This window comes from Clytia hemisphaerica, unplaced genomic scaffold (genome assembly GCF_902728285.1).
Source record: "Clytia hemisphaerica strain Z4C2 unplaced genomic scaffold, Clytia hemisphaerica genome assembly, whole genome shotgun sequence".
Taxonomy (NCBI): Eukaryota; Metazoa; Cnidaria; class Hydrozoa; order Leptothecata; family Clytiidae; genus Clytia; species Clytia hemisphaerica.
In genome coordinates this window covers 1,118,018-1,136,259 of record NW_027103704.1, presented here as the reverse complement: position 1 = coordinate 1,136,259, position 18,242 = coordinate 1,118,018, and the positions used below count along the sequence as shown (strand labels likewise).

The 18,242-nt window shown below is 36.0% G+C and overlaps 1 protein-coding gene across 2 annotated transcripts; it reads left to right on the top strand.

Annotated features, from left to right (window-relative positions):
- The first annotated feature begins 167 nt into the window (after positions 1-167).
- On the top strand, positions 168-12,394 carry LOC136804090 (tRNA dimethylallyltransferase-like). 2 transcript variants are annotated; one of them, XM_067060836.1, is made up of 8 exons: positions 168-439; positions 5,448-5,544; positions 5,792-5,936; positions 6,815-7,076; positions 8,433-8,525; positions 8,728-8,846; positions 10,039-10,114; positions 10,908-12,394. In XM_067060836.1, the coding sequence occupies exons 3-8, from the start codon at positions 5,793-5,795 to the stop codon at positions 11,840-11,842; spliced, it is 1,629 nt and encodes a 542-aa protein (XP_066916937.1). In that variant the 5' UTR covers positions 168-439; positions 5,448-5,544; position 5,792; the 3' UTR covers positions 11,843-12,394. The 2 variants fall into 2 exon arrangements, with proteins under 2 accessions (XP_066916937.1, XP_066916936.1); XM_067060835.1 differs by having other exon boundaries at positions 174-439; positions 5,761-5,936.
- The last annotated feature ends 5,848 nt before the right edge of the window (positions 12,395-18,242 follow it).

Sequence of the window (18,242 nt, the reverse complement as noted above, 5' to 3'; positions counted from 1 at the left end):
CTTATACAATACGGCTAGTTGGTCCTATTGGGTATTTGATAAGATTACCGAAATTATGAAATTGTAACACTCGTTTTTGTTTTCTTCAACTATATTGTGGAGCAACGTAGACATTTTTCGCGCGCGATTCGCTCTTTATACCAAAATGGTAGGCAAAGTAGCAAGAGCCAGATTCTCAAAGAAAGATATATATAGCATGCACATGGAACATTTTAGCCTGGCCTTGTGATTTAATTTGATTTAATTGTTTTTTTACTTATTGAAATTGGATTGGTGATTGGATACATATAATGTAATGTCAGAAGTTGAGGATAGACAAACTCTTCTCCAAAAGCTGTTAAAGAAACTTCCTTTTCCTGCTTGGGTTTTGCTAATTATTTTTGGACCCATTCTCCCTGTTGTTGTTCTCATTGTTTATTGTATTGATTGGTATTGCCAGGTATCTTTTATATATAATATTATATCTTACATATAAAAGTTTTTCAGAAATCTGAGATCTCTAGCTATCAACGAGTGGGTGTGAGAACAGGTCAGCAGAGAGTAGTTGAAGACATTTTTTGACATTTGTGATTTGACATTGCGTGAGAAGGTGCACCGCTTCCTAACATATCCCTATGTATCCTAGGCTTTATTCAATTTACTTATGGATGCCAGAGAATAGGACCCTCCTGGCGCTCCGGAAACTTCAGAGTTTTTCCGTAGCAGCTAAAAAAAACACTATTTTTCTCTCCAGAAAGTTCCAGAGCTCTTGCCGGTGCTTCCGGAGCAAGAACGTTTAAGCATGGTTACAAAAAGATATTTTTTTCCAGATGATGGTGACTTTGGTCAGTGTAGACCTAAAGTCTATTCACGATAAGTGTGCACTCTTTTTTCATTTACCTATAACTTTTGAAGGAATTCTTCAATCTTTATAAATTTGGTATCATTGGAAAGATATTAGTGAGTGGATCAATTTGAAATAAAAAAATCTATAAACAAATTCTAAAAATGAAGATGAAAATGAAGAAGAAAAAAATGAAGATCTTGTAGAAAGGTGCTATAGCTATCATTTTCACTGAAGTGAATCCTTGATTATCGAACATCATCACTGTGAAAAAATTTCTCAAAAATAATCATTCAGTCAAAAGATATCAAGCAAAGTTATAAGCTGATTGACGTCTAAAAACGCTGTTTTCTGCTGTTTTCTGTGTTTTTTGGGTCAATCACTTATTAACTTTGTATCATAACTTTATATTGAATAAATATTTTAGTGAAATTTCTTCACAGTGATGATCTCCTAAGATCAAAGAATCTCTCCAGTGAAAATGAAAGTTATAGCACTTCTCTACAAGATCTTCATTTTTTTCTTCTTCATTTTCATCTTCGTTTTTAGGATTTTTTTAAAGACTTTTTTATTTCAAATTGTTCCACTTACTAATATCTTTCCAATGATACCAAACTTATAAAGATTGAAGAATTCCTTCAAAAGTTATAGGTAAAAGAAAAAAGAGTGCACACTTATCGTGAACAGACTTTAACTCTTCATACAAAAATTACGGGCAACGCATATTTGGACTTTGTACCCTATGCTGCCTGCACTCAAGCACTTGAGCCAAAATCCCGCAAAGGCGGGACAAAAATCAGTTTTTTGAAGTTTGCAAAAAAACGCCACATAGAAGATCTTTCAAATTCAGTATGTGAATAGAGCAGTAAAAAATACAACTTTTCTATTTTTCCTTTTTTTTGCAAAAGTTCTAGGAATGAAAAAAAAGGGATAATGATAATTGAATACTAGCCATTGATGATCCGCGGCACTATCGTAAAGCTAGAATCGCTTCGCGTACTCTTCGCTTGAGAAAAAGATTGACAGATTGAAGTTTTTCATCCCTGTGGTGCGCGCCGCACGGGAGCTTGGGCGCTCTGCGAGAGTTCTCGGCTCAATCCTCGGACCGCGCTAAAAATGGTAGACTGAGCTGTGATAGATCATTTCGATGGAAGTTGTTGGAATGTTTATGCAAGGCTCTTGACAGAATATTGTTTCTTTTATTGTCAATGATGACAGTGCCGTTATAAATTTTGTTAGATCTGACAAATTGATGTTTGTAAGTGCACTTTATAGTTTTGATTCTGATTGAAGAATCATATTCTGGTTTTCATGTTATTAGATGCTGTTTTAGAGTTTTAGAGCTACACTGTTGGTCAAATAAAATACCAGAGTGTCCTCCAGGGTTTGTCCCCCCCCCCACCAAATTCTTGATTTTTTAAAATCTCCCCCCTCTTCCCCCCCCCCCTATGACTTTTCAGTTTTTTAGTTTCCTCCTTTTTTTCTGCTTTCCCCCCAGAAAATTCTGGAAATATCAGTTTCCCCCATTATACCCATATAAATTTCTCAAACTTCAACCTGACAAAAACGTAATACTTTGCTGCGAAAAGGAATACTACAGTCAAGAACAAGCGCAAATTAGGATACCTTCGACAATCTCTCCTACTTAGGAGAGTATCTTAAATTGGATACAAAAAAGTATCAAAAATAGCAATCAACATCCTAATTAGGATACTAAAAACCAAAAAACCTGTATTTTTCATCAACCAGAGACATCTGCGCCATCTTACCACATCCAAGATGCAAATAATAAGCAAATAAGATTGTAGCTGGGAGACCCTTCTACTTAGCCTGGGTATCCAGACTCAAAATTTTAGAAAAAAACACTCTTACCTCAACATACAAAGTTTCTAAAATTATAGAGTCTGGTGCAACTAAAAAAGTCTGATACAGTTTTGAATGACACAGTCTGTGAGTAAACCCTTGTTGACAGAATCTCAAAACTGTGGAAACCCAGGCAGACACACATAATTACTTACCATAAAACCTCTTTTACAAACTCAATAAACTTTCAAAACTACTTTAAACTATATCCAAACGTCAGCCACATTCATAAAGGCTCCTTTCCATCAGCCATTTTTTTTAGAAATGAACCTGCGTTTTCATTTTCATTTGTTTATCTTTTTTTGCAAGGTCAGCTTTTTCCATAAATTATGCGCGCGCATCGAAAAATATCACAAACCCCGCGAAAATTCTGCTCAGTGACTGGGCGCGTACTGACCAATTAGAGACACTCGCATATGCAGGGACAGATATCCCTGTAGACGAGTTACTTCGACCAGACCGTAAACCTGAGACAAGATTATAAAAAACTAGACGGTGAAATAGTTTACGGTCTGGATATCCAGGCTACCTTCTACTCTGTTTGTGTGATTTCGTAGTATAGCATTTAGTCAAAACGAATAATAATATAGAAATAACAGAGTAGCCGGGTATTTTTGTAGATGCCAAATCTGGTCGCAGAATTCTATTGGCTGTTAAACAATTGTTGAAATCACGTCATATTATTGTTTTCATTGGAAGTGCGCGAACCTGATTGGCTAACCTTATCAACGGCTTTCTTGGTACGAAATTCAAACCAAATGTAAACAAATTCAAACTGGGTCAAAAATACCATACTCTCAATGAGTAGCTTCTGATGGGATTATTTCTTATGTGGTGTAAGTTTGAATAGAGAGTATGGATCTCCAGACCAAAAAGATTGTGACAGGTATCCTAATTTGCACTTGTTCTTGACTGTACTAAACAAAATAGAACGAAAATGGGTTAATGTAAACAAACATGCTTAGTGAATTTTTCAATCATGATCTAATCACATGATATCATGTGGACTGACCTTTAATGAAATTGAATTTGTCACATGAGCTATATTCGAAAGCATCACTGGTCAAAATGTCAAAACTACCATGAGTCGGCTGATTTTTTTTAAATATGCGTGTGCGCAATTAGAGGAAGTGCACCGGAACGTTCTGGAGGTCCGGTGCAGACCAATCGCCGGAACACTGGAAGTGCTACAGAATCTTCCAGAGCAAAAAAAAACGGCACTTTTTGATCCGGATGTTTCCGGAGCGCTAGGAGGGTCCTCAGAGAATACTCGGTGTAGGCTGATGCAAGTTCCCCCTCTCTGATGTCAGAGGGGCAGGGAACTACTCAAAACAATTTGTCATAATAAAATCTGACAATTTGTAAAAAGAAACACAATTTTAGCAACTCTAAAAATGCAATTTTCGGGTCACAGGGCTGGGGTTGCTGTTCTGATAGCTCATTTTCTGAAAAATTAGCTTTTACCACCTTGACTTGATACTTTATAATCGGAGTAAATTTTGCGAGAAAAATTCTGTGAGCAGAAAAATTCCCAAAATATTTCTGGATTTAATTTCGCGCGTCAGAGTTTTGAAAAATTTTGTATGGATTCAATTTTGCCTTAAAACAACTAAGAAATAACCATTTTTTGCCACAAATGGAGACTTTGGACTGGTTCCTCTGCCGAAAATGCAGTTTTAAAAATTTTGTGGTCTATTTAATCTTGTGCGTTTTTTGCAAGTTTTAATTTCCTGAAAATGGCAAAAATTTGAAATCAATCACAAAATTTAAAAATCTCACGTAAGTTAATCCAATCAAAGTATTTCTGTCAACTGCTCTAACTTGGGACGATTGGTTGAAACATGGGACTGGTTGATATCTGGCCTGTATTTTCACATACTATTAAATCTCTCAAATTTGTTTTGATAACTCCACCAAGTTTATCAATAATACTTCTTCGTTCCTCTTAGAGTGCACAGACATTCCCGCGTGTTCCACTACAGATTTTTTTCATATTTCGATTTAAAAGCCTACTCGGTGCGAAAGAGAAATCGTGTATTTTTTAATACTCCTTTCATTAACTCAAATCAAATGTTCGGTGAAATGGTGGCAGAATTGCCGTCCCATGTTTTGTCAGATAGTCCCAAGTTAGAGCAGTTGACGGTATGCCATAGTACTGTATGCTTATTGGATCACAGGCTATTGTTTGCAATGTTTAGATTATCTAAAAGGCTTTTACATTACAAGATAGTGAAAAAAATTGGCTAATTTCAGGGCATTTGGGTATCTGACGTTTAGTTTTTGAATTACTGTACATAATCTTACGCATTTGAAAAACAGAAAATGCCAGGTAGTATATCCCTAATCAGTTTTTGAAGTTTGCAAAAAAAAACAAATCAGCAGTAAAAAACTACAACTTATGTATTTTTCCTTTTTTTTTGCAAACTGATGATTTGCACCACTTTCTATCAAGCTAGAATTACTTCGCATACTCTTTGCTTGAGAAAACTATTGACAAATTAAAAAAAATTTCACCCATGAGGGAGTTCGCTGGTATTCTGCGAGGTGGCTTTTTTAATTTTGCCCAATCTGCTATGTTGTATAAGACAAATCAATAAGATGACTTTATCATTAAAAAATTTACCAAAATTATTTTTTGCAAAAACTAGGCACATTCTAGTGGCGTTCTGGAACATCGCAAGGTATAATCTTTTCAGGGTATATATATATTTCATTCAGGAAAATCGGACTGCTGAATTCTATTGCTCCTATTGCTTTTTAGTGTATGCTTATGCCTTGCAATCAAGAAGTTATTGAAGTGGATGAAAAAGATAAAGAAGATTGATTTCATTGTGTTATTGTAACATCAACATAATATTGTAAGTTTTGGCCGCCATCTTTGATCAAAGTTTTTTTTGATTTGGTACCTGTAAAGAAGCCATTGCAGTTTTTATGAGTATTTTTGGAGCCCCTTTGTTTTTGGCAAATTTTTAGGCACTCCCTCCGATTCGAATTTTTAATTCGTCTAAATTTCAATAACTCGGATTTTCTCTCGGAGACCCCTTTTTCTTCACCATTTCTTGGACCGTTTGTAGGTTTGTTCATGTTTGTACCTTTCTTCAAAAGAATGATGTCATCAACAATGAACTCGTGCTACAAGGACACCAAATTGGTTGTCATTCTGGGTAGTACGGCGGTTGGCAAAACAAAGTTAAGCATCGAATTGGCAAAAATGTTTGATGGGGAGATTATTAGTGCAGATTCTATGCAGGTTGGTATAAGTTAGATATTGGTTGTTAATAAATTAGTTTAAGTACTTTAATGTATCTCATCTTTTCAACAGCACCCTTTATTGTTTGCTATGACATTTTTCATATGAAGATTGTAACCTTTAAAATCCTTTTTTTCCCACGTAATAAATTCTGTTCCCCAAAACTTGTAGTCTGCACATTTTAAAAATTTACTCTTGAGGGAAAAAAATTATATGAATTAAAAGTAATATCTCGTTAGAAAGATAATTTTGAGTGGCTTGTTGAAGTAAGCTTTGTTGAATTCTAAAGATTTGAAAATTTGAATGAAGATTCTTTCTACACGGTTAAAAACTTTATTATATACCGGGTATAGCAAAAAAAAATTCCCTCAAGTTTGTTTCTGAGACTTTGAACTCAGCTGATTTTATATATGGTTTCAGATCTGTTTGATCAAAAATCACAACCCCACGAAAGTTTAAATGGGTGATCAATTACTAAAGTTAGTCGAAATGGAATTCATAAATGCTCCAAGGTGTTTCATGTTTGATGTTAGGCGAGACCAATTTGATTAGTTGTTTTACAGGCCCGACCGACCCCGAAATTTCAAAAATCGAAATAAAAATTAAATTAAAATTTTGGTAGTATATTTTTATTTTCATTGCTTTACAGACTGCCAAATTTTCAAATTTTGTTCGTTTTTCCAAGATTACGAGAATTCTATGTTCAATTTTATCTATGAATTCGAGCTTTTAGTGTCTTTTTGTTTTCTTTTTCGCATTTTAGTTTTTGCTGGCTTTTCGCCGACCGACGGACTCTCTTTTTTGGGTAGCAAATTTAACTGACCTCTCCTTAGAATTGAATCGTATCTCTCGATATTATTTTATACACTCTCTTTCAGGTATACAAAGGTCTTGATATTATCACAAACAAAGTGACACCAGAGGAGAAACAATGCATACCCCATCACATGATTGATATCTTTGACTCCACCCAAGAGTTCACCGTCATTGATTTCAAGCAACGAGCATTGAAAGTCATCACAGATCTGGTAAAGAGACAGAAAGTTCCTATCATCGTTGGAGGGACAAATTATTTCATTGAAGCATTATTATGGGATTTCTTGATCGAAGGAGGGTTGGATGATGTGGATCCAAAGAAAGGTATAACAAGACTGTGCGCATCCCCAGAATTTATTTTGATATAGGGGATGTGTGTCGTGTATGAAATTACTGTCCGAAAGTTACCCCAAAAAATGAAGTCATTGCGTTGCTGCTTTCATAATTATAAATTTTCATTCATTGAACAAAGAAAAAAAGTTGTTGTGTTGCTATGAAGCATAATCAAGAAAATAAAGAAGAAAAGACGGGGCTAAGTTGAGACATGAATATTGTAGACGATACGTATCCCCTATATAAAAAACTATCAGGGGGATGCGTTCAACCTAAGGTATAAAACAAGAGAGCTAATAATAAAGTCTGCGACTGTAATGCCGTATTACTTCGAATAAACGCCCCTTTTTTTTTACCCCCCCCCCCCCCCCCCCTCATATTCGAAGTGATACTATAGGCCATTCCAAGGTCGAAAGGAATCATCGTTAATCAGCACCACCGTGCTCTGATAACAAATTTCTGTTGGTCTAAAAGTTTGGAAAAGTTTTTGCGTATAAACAACGGGTAGCCGTTATGGGACACAATCAGTCCTGATTAACCATGATTCATCCTGACCATGGATTTGCCTATCCAGGGTGAACCGAAGGCTCTCTTTTCTCAGGATTTCTCCATTTTCCCTGGACTTTTAATTGCTGAGCACACAAGAGGGGGGTATTTAGCGCCATTTTTTTTTTTTATGACCCGGCTAGGGGTCGAACACGCAAAATTACACATCGTTGCACACCGTAGTTAAACTTTTCCTCTACCTTGCGTAATATCGTGGGTTCAAACTAAAACAGCTCCAAACATGTGAGTGAAGGTAGAGAGTCTATCACCATATTTTCGTAACACCCTACCTGGAAGAGCTTGGGATTCGAACACAGTCCAATGCGGTGAAAGTCTGTGATCGAAACCTTCACACTACCAATCGGCAGAATGTTAGTGAGATACAGTGATAGCCTTATCCAGCTGGTGAGTGAATGTATACCGAACTTATCGTTCTACATCTGCAATTTGAGCGTTACTAATAAGCTCATTTTGACGTCAATCGATACTTCTCCAAACAGTTTATACCAAAGATTTAAAAAAAAGGACATAATGCATCGCTTTTCAAATGGTCTGCCATTAAAAATATCAATCCACATAGAAAGGTCTATTGTCCTTCTCTATCTTCGGGTAGAAAGCTATCGACAGGGCAGCCTACATGATGTGCGGCAGGAAGAACTAAAAGTCTATTTCTAGGGCTTCGTCTTTAATATACAGTCTTGTCATTGATAGCAGGACTTTTCTTTTACAATTTTTGATACCTGTACCTATGAGTAAAGTAAGAGACATTAATTGTTCTTCTTCTTCATATTTTATTTGTAGAGCTTCGAAATCGAAAAGCATTTTTATTTCCCGGTTCAAAACGAAGACACGGTGATAAGAATGAGGTGGATGACGAAGAATCCGATCAAAGAGGTATGTTTGAAGTGATAATCAGATTTTATGGACCTATATATACCTTCCATGGTCCTAAACAAAGTCCCAATTTCTTTGCCAAAGGCTTAGCTAAAAAACTATAGAATTTCAGCCTGAGAACTGTGCAATAACCAAAAGATTTAAAATGGTCATATCTTGCAATATTGGTTAGTGGAATTAACGGAATGAAAATATTTTTCAGTTGATAACAGAGATGTTATAGCAGAGACAGCGTTATATGATGAACTGATGAAGGTTGATCCAGAACGAGCCAATCAATTGCATCCAAACAATCTACGAAAAATATCCAGAAGTTTGCAGGTTTGTATCGCTTATCCATCCGCCTCACTATGGGCTATCTAAGGGGCTACTTTCATATCAATTTTTCCCACGACGACTAACGTTATAATGACGCGAGGGGGTGGGGGTCAGAGGCAGTGACGCTAAGAAAATCCCTTAGAAGATTTTCGGTTTTCGGGGCTGATTCGAGCTGATTGAGTTCTAAATTTTCTAACAGATAAACCTAATATTTTTCTAATTTGTTAACTTTACTCGCCACGCTTAGTTTCATATCTCTTTTTCGTGTCGATTTGCCAGAGACATACCAATCAATTTTTGAAATTTCCAAAAAAGGTCGATATTTTGCTCATGTAAAAGGTGTGTGAATGGAAGGAATTACGATTTCATCGATTTTTAATGACTGACGCTAAGGGTAGGGGGTAGGGGACCTTGGAATTAGCGTCTGAATGAGTTAGTCTTTTGAAACATCGATATGTGAGTGACCCCTTATACAAAACACTAGATAGAATTACGCTATCTTTCTCAAGCTATGGTACCTTAAGTGGGTAGATTTTGGTGTGGATTTAATTTGGCGAATAACTGAAATGCGACTTTTGGCGGGGATTTAATTTGGCGAATGCTCAATTTTGTAAAATTTGGCGGGGATTTAATTTGGCGAAAGACAAAAAAAGTGTTTTTATTAAGGTGTTTTGTTGAAGTTTAGAATAGAAAAAATAATACGTGTAACATAAGATCGGTTATAAAGGTAAAAATAGTTTGTTAAAATGTATACTGTTTAAAAATACAAAAATTTCTCGATAAGAAACATGATTTTCCTTTAACTTTGGCGGGGATTTAATTTGGCGAATTGCCGAATTTGGAAATTTCGGCGAGGATTTAATTTGGCGAAATTTGGCAAAATTCCCCAAACTCGCCAAATTTAATCCCGCCAAAATTTATCCACTTAAGGTAGCTCTAGGCTACGTCATATCTTTCTTCGTTTCGAGTGTAAAAGCCTGGAACTATCTACTGTGTGGACTATGGTAGTTAGGTTTCGACAATGTTGTTTAATGAAAACAAAAACCTGATATGACGGGAAACTAGGAGGTTCTGATTGATCAAATTGCCTGCACCGAACTGTGATCTTCCTAAAGCTTTAAAAATGGAGCATTATTTTGATTCAGTCATACATATCTGTGGCTGATAAGTGTTTTTCGATTTCTCCTTCCAACAGATTTACCACACAACCGGGGAAACGCATTCAAGTTTAATGAAAAAACAACAAGATCAACCAGGCTCAAGCAAGTTGAGTAAGTCTACAATGTTTATGTTTTTGAAATATGTGATATCGTTCCTGTGTAACGTAAATCACTGCGATATACGATATGTTATGTGGTACATCTAATTGGCATTCTCGCAACTTTTTTTATCATAAGGACTACTAATTCATGATATTCATGACGTAATGTTTTCTACGGAAAGACCCTGGTTTTTGTCTAGTTTAAATTTTCCACTACTGGCTAAAACCCGGATATTGCTGTTGAAAACATTACGTCATGAATATAGGGGTTACGGTTTATAAACTAATTCGAGTATGATGTCAATAAATCTCTCTCTACTTGTGTTTTTTGGTGCTAAATCTTATCGGTGAAATCCTTTGCAAAAAATATTTTGATTTTGTTTATTTTTTGACTAATCACACCTCAAAAGCTTGGCTGTGCGATAAGAAGCTCAGTGTATTAAGGTTTTCATCCGGCATAGAGCCTGATAATGTGGGTTTTCTAAATTTAAGGCGCCTAATAAATTTGGAAGTTAGGTTTTACGAATTTCGGCCCATCAAGTAAAAGCAATTATTACAGGACTAAAGGCAACAGCCATTGCCCATCCTTCATGTGGACCTGTCTGGAATCTTTCCGGACAGCGGAAAAAACCCTTGAAATCCGTTCCGGGCGCGAGTTTTTGTCGGTTTTTGACAAAAATTTGAGGACTTGTGGAGGACTCCCAAACCTTTCAGTCGCCAACTAACAAACATTCACGAATAGAAGCTTTGCTATTATCACTCTCATTTATATTCTTCTCTCAAACCACCACGTCAACCATCAGGTGGTCCTTTAAGGTTTCCGAAAACTTTGCTACTATGGTTAACAGCTGACCAAACAATCTTAAACGATCGAATATCAACACGAGTTGACCAAATGCTTGAAAAGGGACTTGAAAACGAAATCAAAACATTTTATGAAAAACATTTAAAAGCGAATGAAGATTCGAATGTTGAGACTAAAGAACCGGACTCCGACTTGCAAATAATATCATGCGTTGATAGCTCTACAAATGTGGAGTTGACGGAGAAAGATTCACCGTTAGAAACCCAGACAAATTCTACAAAGAGTGACTTATTATCGAAGCCTGGAAAAAGCGAAACTAGTATGACAGGTGATTCAAAAAACAATGTCTTACCAGAATCTAATAAAGGAGAAAATAGCGTAGACGGTGTTAAAGAATATCAAGAAAAATCTGAAGACGTTTTACTGAAATCGTATGAGGAAGGCATTTTTCAGGCTATCGGCTTTAAAGAGTTTCACAAATACCTGACATACACTGGTATCGATGAATCTAAGAAACAAAAACTGTTACAAGCATCTCTTGATAAACTGAAACAAATCACGATCAAGTATTCTAAAAAACAAGTTCGCTGGGTTATGAATCGAATAGTGAAAAGACAGGCTGTAAACACTCTACCTGTTTATAATCTGAACGCGTCTGACATAGCAGCTTGGGACGAGCACGTGTGTAAAAAAGCTAAAGAGATTACGCAATGTTTTATGAAAGATGAACCTATCACACACGCGCCGATGGCAATTTCGGACATTGATGAAAAGGTTACGGTAACCGATAAACATCGAAAACACGTTTGCGATGATTGTAATGGACGTATTATCATAGGGGATGACGCTTGGGAAATACATTTAAAGTCTAAGAGACATCGAAAAATGAAAGTAAACAGAGCGAAGAAAATGCAAGTGTCAGCACAAACTTGATTGAACCATTTTTAGCGGATTTCTTTCGGAGGAAATTTTTTAATCTTTCGGAAAAATTTGTTGGTCAGAAATGACTAGTGAAATGAACACTTGTTGGAAACTCAAAACTGGATTTTCTTATAATTAATACTGGGTCATACTAAGAGTTAGTTCATCTAATGTTTCCAGCTCACCCAAATAGAGACTTATACGCCTGCGTAATTTTGCGTTCTTTTAAACCACATATAGAGGAAGAGGAATGAATTTGTAGGTGGTACAGTCACTTTCGGTCGCGGTTGTGGATGGCAAAATATGTCGTTCTTTGATAGTTAGGGTTTGTCGTTCTTTTTGTCGCTTTTTAATAGTTATTTGTCGTTCTTTTTAGATGGTCTGGAACGTTAGATGAACAGTCTCCTAATGACTATTTGTACTACTTTTCCGGTATTTGCGTTTTTATACTTGACTGTTTTTGATACTGATATGACTTTTATAAGGCACAAATTTTTTAATGCTTAAAATTTAGTGTTTTGAAATCAAATTTGGAAGAGACTATCTTCGATTTGGAAGCGAGAATTTTTACTTAGCCTTATTTTTAAAACCCATTTTGACTTTTTTTGGTCTGCCTGTAGTTTGAATCGCAGACCTCTAGAGATATTCTATAGGAAACTTTTCTGTTAGAGGATGAGCAGAAGTCTCTTCGTTGAAAGCCATTTTTAACGCTTTCTGTGCCATTTCCAATTACAAGAACAATACGCCGATGTATCGATGACCTGAAAATGTCAATCTAGTATACAGGAAGTCTTCAAAGGTCTTTCCAACCTCTGGAAAACCTTTTTGGAATTATCTCATTCTTTGTTAATCGTTTACCGTCACCGAAAAATGATACTCCTCTCTGATTGGTCATTAGGTGTTAAACGGCTGTACTAATACACCTCGCGTTCACACTAGTATGATGGATTTATTAATTCGGACCTAGTCTCTTTTTGGTTTATCATAAGTAAGTAAGTCTGCGACTTCAGTCGGAGGTGACCCGAAGGCTCATCTTTCGATAGTTATTCTTTGCCACGGCATGACGTCACAATTCGGGAAAACAGAACACTTACTAAAGATAAATATGTGTAATCATTAAACAAAATCTTTTTAGTGAGTTAAACCATAGTGTTTGTTTTACTCTCGAAATATTTAAATCTTATTGGTTGAAAAGCATATCACATGACTTTCCGTGGCAAAGAATCTACCCGAAAGTAGATGGAGAGGGCGCCACTCTTTCATCCTAGAATTCTCCATTTACTATTGATCCTTCTCTTAATTGCTAGAGGGGTCAAAATGCCGGTAGTAGTTCAAAGGGACTTAACTTTTGATACAAAAACATCACGTCGATCGGTGTGCAATTTGAAGGTGTTTAAAGCAAAACACAGGCCACGTGAGCCTCTGAAAGTCAAACTTTCGATGGAATTTTCAACAAAAAAATCAATTTCTAAATGGTTCTGCAGTGAACATGTTAGAATTTTCAGCTGCTTTTCTAGATTTTATTTTGTGTTAACCTTTTGTAAAACAAATATTTTTCAGAGCAAACATTTTCTCATCAAAATTATCAGAATGCGAGTTAGGCTCTGAGGTTATTTTATCTTGAAGACTTTCCTTGTTGAAATTTTTTCCAAATATTTAATGATTTTGTATATTAACATTGTGCAGGTGTTTAAACATTTATAACCTTTGGTATTCGCTATATATAGATTTTATCTTTCATATTGATGCGAACGTTTAAATGTTTGTGGTAGTGATGGTGTGTGAAATTATTGATTTGGGCTGAGAATTCAAATTCCAAATGTCTCTCCAAAAAACGTTCGATTAAAAAATCAGCCAATCAAAACATGCTATTGTATTTGTAACCACACTCACTTAAAAAAAAGCTCTAAATGTTTCAACTTGGATGCAATAAGCTATTTTCTTTTGTGTCTGAAAACATCATGTATAATACATCAGATTGTAAAAGTTCAGAGCGGATCTCTTGTCCACGATTAAGATGGTTGTGTCAGACCATGTTCACACTGCTCCGTTTCACTCCAGTGTGATTTTCGTTGCGGATCGAGAGTGTTCATATTGGTTTCGGAACGTTTCGGAGCAAGAAAACGGAGCAGTTCCGTTCCGATGAAAATAGTGGAGCGAAACCGTTCTGTTCTGTTTCACTCCGGTATGATTTTCGGATCGGATGTGTTCATATTGGTTTCAGAAAGTTTTGGAGCAAGAAAACGGAGCAGTATATTTTTTGGAAATATATACTATATATACAAGGGTCATTTTCCACCAATTTAGTCTCTCTATAAAGGACAATTTGTTGAGGTTTAATTTGATGGGTGGCAGAAAAATAATGACTTCTTCAACTAGCAACCTCAGGATAACCTCGGTGTTGTTTTGATGTTTTGAATTGTCGTTTAAACAGTTTTGGTATTGGTGGGAGGGTAATTTGAAAAAAATTGGTCTATCGGTCATGTTTCCTGTTTTTTTTGTCAAAAAGGGACTGGATCTAGTGGCATGTATTTGCTACCACCTCGTCAAGCAAAGCCAAAAAATGGAGTCTGGCAAATTACGCCGGGCCACTAATCAGCGCCATTCAGTCTATCAAAAAGCTTTAAGTGGACCCCGTGCTAGGAGAATGATTGAAAAATTTGGCGGGAATTGAATTTGGTTGATAGTAGATAAAAATTTATGCCTCATATCCGCCATAATTTTCTTGCTTGAAGGTGTATTTTCTCAACCCCAATTTTGAACAGGAAAAGACATCACTCAAGTTAATCTTACAAAAGAAGTATTATTCTTAAAATCTTATCTTTTTTTTCTTCAAGAAAAATGTATCAAAATGTGTACCAACTGATAGTTTTTTACACATGCTTTCGTATCAAGCTGAGCGTAGTAGGAGCTGTTGAAAATCAAAAAGAATGCTAATTTTAGTTTTGAAAAATAATTATTTTTTCTACACCGGAATTCACTATTATTTTAAGGCCCGCGTTTCTAATTTGCAAATCTTAGTATACTATAATTATTTTTACATGTTTTTCTGAAATCCCTTTTTCATGGATTCTTAGATATTGAAAAGCCATAATAATTATTTTTGATCCTGAAATTTTTCGAATTCGGGTATTAAGTTTTATTAATCACGGAAGTCTTGTTTTTGACGATACTAGAGTTTGCTTATTAAATATTCCAACCTTGTTACTCCAACTCGGACCAGGACCCACCAGGGCCCACACCTTAATTTCAAACGTGGAGGGGGTGTCATCATCATCATTCATCATTGCTCGACCGCAGTCGAGACAATGGCTTCCACTCGCTGGCGCCAGGAGTCGCGGTTGCGCATAGCAGTGCCCAGGTCGCTAAGATCAAGGCCTGTATCCCTGCTCACCACATCTGGAAAGGCAAGTTTTCTCGATCTCTGAGCCACACGTTTAGGTTTCCAAAGCAATAGGGAGGAAAAAACCTCAGATGAGGCACGGAAACAATGACCAGCAAATTGAACGCGCTTGGCTTTAAGGAGGAGAGAGATTGGTTTCAAGGAACCCTATATGGTGCGTTTTGTTGGATGGTCACGCCAAGAGAGATTTTTAACCCTTCTCAGAAGTCTGGTATAGGTACCGTCTTGTTGCTTTTCAAACTTTTTGGTAAGGGACCAGGTTTCTGAACCATACATAAGAATTGGCTCAATAGTTGACTTGAAAATTTTAACTTTGAGACTAGAGTCGATTAAGGAAGATGACCAAATACTATGCAGCTTATTGCATGCACTTCAAGCTAAACCTTTGCGAATTTTAAAGTCTTTTTCAGAAGAAGAGATGTAAGAACCAAGATATTTGTAGTCTTCTACCTTTCGTAGGGAAGGGGAAGGGGTGTAAATCATGGTGCCATAGGACATATTACCACGGTTTTAATGAGGGGAGAATATCGGAATCTGGCCCTCTTACCATGCTTCAGCTACTTTTACAGTCGAAAGTGGGTTTATGTCATCGATTTCAAAGTCTCGAAGGGGCTACATCCGTCCAAGAACGCGTGACCCGCACGGATTTTACACAAACGGCAGATTGAAATTAAAATTTAAATTTTGTAAATTTGAAAAATGTGTCGCGCGGTGAAAATCTTATGGACTCATTTTCTCTTGCCTTTGAAAGGTTAAAGACTCCAAAGTCATTGGTTTATGTCTATCATTTACAAAGTCCTTTACACTTGAGGGTAATTATTAAAAGATTTTCTACAGTCATAAGTCTAATTGGATCTTGAATTACTGTCAGACAATTTTTTTTAGGGTGCAAAAGTCATTAAAAAATGTCTACGTAGATAAAATTTCTTTAAGAGACCAAATGATGAATTTTTCCATTTACACTCAATCCCTTCACGATCTTTTAACGGATATCTGGTTTTCACATTTCTGTCATCCTACAACCCCTAGATCCCAAACCCCCAACCTTCCCAAGTATTCTTGAAAATATACCATGCAACTAAATTGAAAAGGTTAATGGCGTATTTTACGTCATGGTGGATTTCCGACTCACAGTAATATGTAGTATTCATTCTATAAAAAGTTAACCTTTAAATCCTCATCTGGATTAGCAGATTCTATTTAAGTTATATCTTCAGTTTAAACTAATGGTGTAACTTAAATATTGTTATCACTCCTGGATTGCGCTCGGAAAAGGTAAATCAGAACATTCTTAGATAAGTTACTAGGTATTTCAATTTTAGAAGTGTTTAAGAGCCTAGACGGCACACAACGTCAAAACAACGTCCATGTGACATTCACAACGTCCAAATAACGTTATTTGAACGTTAAAACAACGTTGTGTTCCAGCTGGGAGTGGTTTATTCTTAGAAGAAGTTTCGCTCGCACTACATTTTGAAAACATCCCAATTAAAAGTTAGAATTTTGCATGAAAACAAGGCAAATTAAACTTCTGACTTTACTTTGCTTTTTGATGCTTTTGATTGCGCTAGAGTCAAATGAAGTAGACTAGAAAATATCGCCATCCTGAAATTTTTCACATTCGTTTTCAAAAATTGTATGAAGATACCAAAATAACAATAATCTTGACTTGTTTCTTCATTCATTTGTTGACTCAAAAGAGGTTTAAAGGCTTCCTATCAATTTTTGAAAAATTTACGTGTGGATAGTTATTTATGTTCTTTTATAAGATTGTTTTTGAAATCATGTCTTGAAGACGTGGGTGCCATCTACGTACATACAACGCTTTGTCTCAGCGAACCGTTCAAAAACCTTTTTTGCCAGTGTGTAAAAAACGAAAAAACTCTATATTTTATTTATATTTTTCGGTTAAGATTTTGTAGAAAGCTTCAAATTTGAATTTGGTTTTAAAAATCGCTGTTTTATACGTTGGTCTTGGAGATAATAAATTCCTTTGAATAACCCTTAATAAATTTCCCTCTCAAAGTTTTGATTGTACTCAAATTTTTGTACTTTGTATTTTGCTGAAGTGAGTAGGGTTTTTTATATCAAAAGTTTATCAGAAGTTATGTATTATATTTATCCTAATAAATGGATTTTTACATTACAATTTTGTGAAAGTCTTCGTTACCGTCTAAAAGTGAGAGTTTTTCTATTGACAAGTTCTATTGATCTTAACGTTTGAAACTTCTAAATGGAAAACAGAACATATCATTGGTCAAAACGATGATTTGGAGTAGCATATCACGAAATCTCATTTGGAGAATCATTATAGTGTTTTTAATGGGAAGCCGTTTCCGGGGGAAGTGAAAAGTTAAAAGACTCTAAAAAGCTGGGAACACGTGCCTTAAAAGGTTTGAAAATTTAGTGGAAATAACGCTCTAATCAAGTATAGGTTTTCATAACTAAATTGATTAAAATTAGCTTGAAAGTTTATATCAATACTCATGAAATCACATCCTTGTCTCGCAGCCCTGTTGAAGCTTTTTTTTACAGCTGAGAAAATTCCTATCGAAATCCCGATTGGCTGGGGTAGAAATTAACTGTTGTTATCAGGTCAAAAATCCAGCGGGGTTGGTTTTGGAGTGCAATTTCTTCCATTGAATTAAAAATGACTTTGAAAAACATTAATACCAACATTGGTAAGATTAATTTTCCAGTGGAGTTAAGAAATGTCTTGGGGCAGGCGGGGAGGGGGGGGGGCAGGGATGGTAAGTACGGAAATGTACTTAGCCAGTTCTAGGTAACTTCGCTAAAACAAATAATTGAGGTTGTAGGTGGTTTTAGACCACGTCGAACTTATCAGAAGAAGCGAGGTTTGTAATTGTAATTGCATATTGTCTTTTAACGAGCGTTGTCCTTTGCATGTTTCCAAAGTATTTGCTCTATTGTCTTAAATCCACCAGTGTGTTGTGCAATCATTGTTTTAGTATTTGAGCCATCCTCGCTCAAAGATTCAGGAAACGAAAA

Coding starts and splice junctions, on each gene's coding strand:
- LOC136804090 (XM_067060835.1), top strand. CDS start 5,769: ATGTTTGTACCTTTCTTCAAAAGAATGATGTCATCAACAATGAACTCG. Junction 5,937..6,814: donor TTAGTGCAGATTCTATGCAG/GTTGGTATAAGT, acceptor ACTCTCTTTCAG/GTATACAAAGGTCTTGATAT. Junction 10,115..10,907: donor ACCAGGCTCAAGCAAGTTGA/GTAAGTCTACAA, acceptor GTCAACCATCAG/GTGGTCCTTTAAGGTTTCCG.